General features: G+C 48.7%; 1 protein-coding gene across 3 annotated transcripts in view; it reads right to left on the bottom strand.

Annotated features, from left to right (window-relative positions):
• The window catches only part of INTS9 (integrator complex subunit 9), a 106,108-nt gene that overhangs the window by 23,412 nt on the left and 78,486 nt on the right, over nucleotides 1–4,210 (bottom strand). For all 3 annotated transcript variants that reach the window (XM_045286564.1, XM_004707628.2, XM_045286565.1), the window contains exon 9: nucleotides 1,153–1,264. In XM_045286564.1, the coding sequence (XP_045142499.1) occupies nucleotides 1,153–1,264 (112 nt within the window). The remainder of the gene's footprint in view (nucleotides 1–1,152; nucleotides 1,265–4,210) is intronic.

Raw genomic sequence — 4,210 nt, 5'->3', positions numbered from 1 at the left:
TGATGAGGGCAACAAATGTACAAATGTGCTTGACACAATGGATGTATGAATGGATTGTGATAAGAGTTGTACGAGCCCCCAATAAAACAATTAAGAAAAAAAATCGCCAGGAACATGTAAACTGCGACTGGATTTCCCTGTTCCTCTGACAACTGGACTCGATGGGTCTGTGGTTGGGGCCTAAAGGTGAGTCTTCAGTAGCTGCCTTAGGACCAAGGCAAGGTGGTTTGAAGACCCCATTCTGAGAAACAGTGAATTAGATGTAAGGTTTGTTTAGGACCTAGCATTTTCTGAGTCTCTGATTCTAGATTATAAACCAACCAACCAAAGATGTTACTTGGGTCTATTCTAACATTTTTCCAAAGTCAGAATAAATTAGCTGTGCTTACTATTAGGAAAAGAACAAAAACAGGCCATGACTAGCAGAGGCAAGAGAAATGTCAAAGGGCAGTGCCTTCCATGCAAATCTGAGAAGACCACCTCCTTCTCCTAGAACAGATCGTTGCTGGGGGCCAGGGGCTGCACTCATGACCCCTCTAATTCTTTGCTCAAAGAAAAGCAGCGGCACCTCCAGGTTTTACTGGCAACTGTAGCCAAAGGCATTTCTGCTAGGTAGCACACGCCCCAGTAAGTCTCTAGACCTAGTCTTCCCCAAAGAGCAGAAAAACAGAACCGTATTCGAATCGCAGCGGGGGAAAAAATACACCGACTCAGTGTTGTGAGTTTAAAGTACACTGGCCTTTTCTGTGCTCTCATTTGCAAAGCTTAGAAGTGATTCTTCCCGTCTTTGGCAACTACCACCCTCAGAGTACCCCCACACCCACCAAAAGGCAAGCAGATTATAAAAGAGATCTTTATATAAATCAAGTGGGGAAATGTGCACTTGCTGGATAAAGTGGTAAAGATTCTAATGACCAGGTTAGCCACCTTCAGGTTCAACTGAAGTTCCACCTGCCTGTGTTGACAGCAGCAGCCTCGGAAGGCCGGGCAGAGAAGGTGGATATAACGGGAGGAAAGGGCCTTGAACGGTGGCACCATGGATGGGATGACCGCGAAGAGAAGGGGCCAGAAAGAGCACCACCCTACAGAGCAAGGCATCCAAGCACAAATGTACAGCCGAGCCCCAGTCTGCGGTCTGCCGTGGGCACACACCTAAGTTGCTGCAGAACTCTCCTACCATGCCATCTGGGTTGGCAGTTGGGATCTGGGTGAGCCCCGTTAGAAGGAGCACATCGCTGTTCTTTAGAGAGGCCTGGTCCATGGGCTGGAAAACACAGAGAATTACATTATTCATTTAAAATAGACTAAGTTGTTTGTAAATACCCAAAGCAAACTCAGTCATCAAGTTGATTCCAGCTTACAGTGACCCTGTAAGGGTGGAGACTGAAACCCTTGATGGGAACAGAAAGCCTCATCTCTTTCTCGTGGCAGGGCTGCTGGGTTTGATCCACTGGCCTTGCGGTTAGCAGCTCCACTTGTAATCCACTGTGCCACCGGGGCCCCTCTCCTCTGCCAACAGTACAGATCACAGGGCTATTGACTGTTCTCCCTCCTGCGTCCAACCATCAGGCTTCCTGCCTCCTCCAGGGAGACGAGCACTACTCGGCAGGGGCTGGCTGAGGGACCGAGAACCCACAGGAGGGAGACAAGAGGACACTTTATGCGGTGATCCAAACTCACGGAATTTTATGTTGAAGATCTCTGGATTGCACTGCAAATACATTTTACTATCATAAAAAAAAAATCATCTTTCTAGACTACTTCGTTGTTTTCAAGATGCTCTCTCACGTGTTATCACTGGCTCTCAAATGTTAGCCCGTGTCAGAAACCACCCGGAGGGCTTGGCGAAACACAGCTTGCTGATGTCTGCAGGGTTTCAGGTTTCCGATTCAGTCTGCTGGAAGGGCCTAGAGTTTGCATTTCTAACAAGCGAACAGGAGATGCTCATGCTGCTGCTCTGGGCATTGCACCTTGAGAACCGCTGCGTTCTCATTTGATGGTGAAACAACTCAGTGGAGTGTGTGAAATAAGGGTATGCCACCAGCAGAAGGAAATTGAGGTTCAAGGCACATAGGTGATCTACCCCTAAGTCTTAGTGGTAGTGTGGCCAGGACACTGGGCTGGTAGTGGTGGTGGTGGGTGCGACTGAGTTGGGTCCAACGCAAAGTAGAACAGAATGAACCACTGCCGGGTCCAGCACCACCCTCACAACTGTCACGCCTGAGCCCACTGCGACCACCACGGTGTCACCCCATCCCATTGAGGGTCATGCTCTCCTTCATGACACTCTGCTTTACCAAGCACGATGTCCTCTTTTCAGGGACCAGTTTCTCCTGCCGACATGTCCAAAGTGTCCTTGCTTCCAAGGCTGTACTTTCTCAAAGACAGATCTGTTTGTGCTTCTGGCCGTCCACGGTTCTTTCAATATTCTTTAACAAAACTCTAATGCAGAGGCATTGAATTTTCTCTAATTACCTTACTCATCGTCCAACGTTCACATGCACACGAGGTGACTGAAAATACCTGGGTATGGGTCAAGTACGCCTCAGATCTCAGTGACAGCACTGCTCGGACACACTTGTAAGGAGGTTTTATGCAGATCTGCCCCGTGCAATGTCTGCTTGCTGGATCAGGACTCAGACTATGTAAACCTTGCCTGCATACCACACTAACGCAGCCACGTCCCTGAGGTGACTTGCCTTAAAGTAGGGATCTCCCTGACCTGGCCTCCAGAGATGACCTCCGTTCTTGTGAACCCTAATGCCCTGTGACCTATTATCGGACACCCAGCACATGACCTTCTTATCTCTGCCTAGCCCCAGCTGGATTTAACCTTGTCTCCTGAGCATATAAAAAATATCAACCACCTTTTCTGAAATATATCATGACTCAAACTAGAAACGAGTGAAGAGCTGCGGATTACAAGGTCAGCCAGCTCCGATGTGAGTTCATCTGCTAATCCTACCTTCGCCCATTTCCATTTAAAATGCCCACTGGAACAGGAGGAGGCAAAAAACTAAAACACGATTTACTAAGAAAGAAGACCTATCCCTATTTCCCCTGCTCCTCGAGGAGTCTCTAATAAAGACGAAAACAAAAACAAGCACAGACAAAGGGCTTTAACAGTAATTTGTCCTGTACAAAGCCATTAGCTGCTTTGTACCCTGCACAGCATTTCTTTTTAAAGACAAAGTTATGAAGAGATAATGATATTTAAACAGCTTCTGATTCCTGTTGGCACAGAAACACACCGAGAGCCCTGGCAGGATGGATCTGCGTGTACTGCTCCAGCAAACACACAGGCGTCCCCTGCTCCCAGAGAAGGGAGCGGGGCAGCCAGGAAGAACAGCTGTCACAGCAGCAGATGTGCACCAGGCCTGGGGCTTCCCAGTGCGTGCATGTACCTACCAGCTTGAAGGGGGGAGGATGGTGACACAGACACAGCGGGACCACGTGTAATGGGGGAGCATGGCAACTATTACACATGGATCTTCTTATAAGAGGCTAACAATGATCCACAGGGCTGATGGCAGGGCAGGGCTGGGTTCCAGAGGGCCTGGGAAACCCCTGAAATGGTCTATAGACCATTGTGTTCACGTGCATGTGCTCCAGATGATACTGTGATCCCCAAGGGGCCAAGCACCACTGATCTGGATGAAAACTTAACACGGGCCCTGAAAGCTTGAGGTTGGGACCTGGGTCATCAGCACTGCCTGCCTTTGAGAATTAGCCGCCAGTGAACAAAACAGGCAGCACTACCCACTGGGTTCCGCTGAGGGGAACAGTTCTAAGCCACACTGTGGCCAGCTCATTTAGCTTTGCATCTCTGAGGTAGTTCTCCTCGATTCTGGGAGCTCCTGAGAGGCAGCAGGCTTAAAAGGCTTTTAGTGGCACTGTCCACACCAAGTGGACACCGCAGCAGCCCCTTCTTCCCACCAAAGGGCCGATGTACATACTGCCGGTGTCTATGAGGGTGTCCTGTGGGCACATTTGGTTTGAACACACAAAAAACCACCTTGTCCAAAAATCAACTGAAAGTACCTTACAATGTTGACAATCACAATCACGCTTGGGGGAAAAAAAAAAGCAGAAGCCCTAAAGCAAAAAATTCTGTGGCCCCTGTGTTGCCCTCTGATGGTTAAGGGCATAAAATATAGAAGACCAGTTCCTATCCTAGGTCCCAGAAGTATAGAGCACAGTTGTGTGTGTA

This window comes from Echinops telfairi, unplaced genomic scaffold (assembly GCF_000313985.2).
Source record: "Echinops telfairi isolate 266 unplaced genomic scaffold, ASM31398v2 ScPeMD7_9;HRSCAF=40, whole genome shotgun sequence".
NCBI classification, from domain to species: domain Eukaryota; kingdom Metazoa; phylum Chordata; class Mammalia; order Afrosoricida; family Tenrecidae; genus Echinops; species Echinops telfairi.
This window is presented reverse-complemented; position numbering and strand designations above follow the sequence as displayed.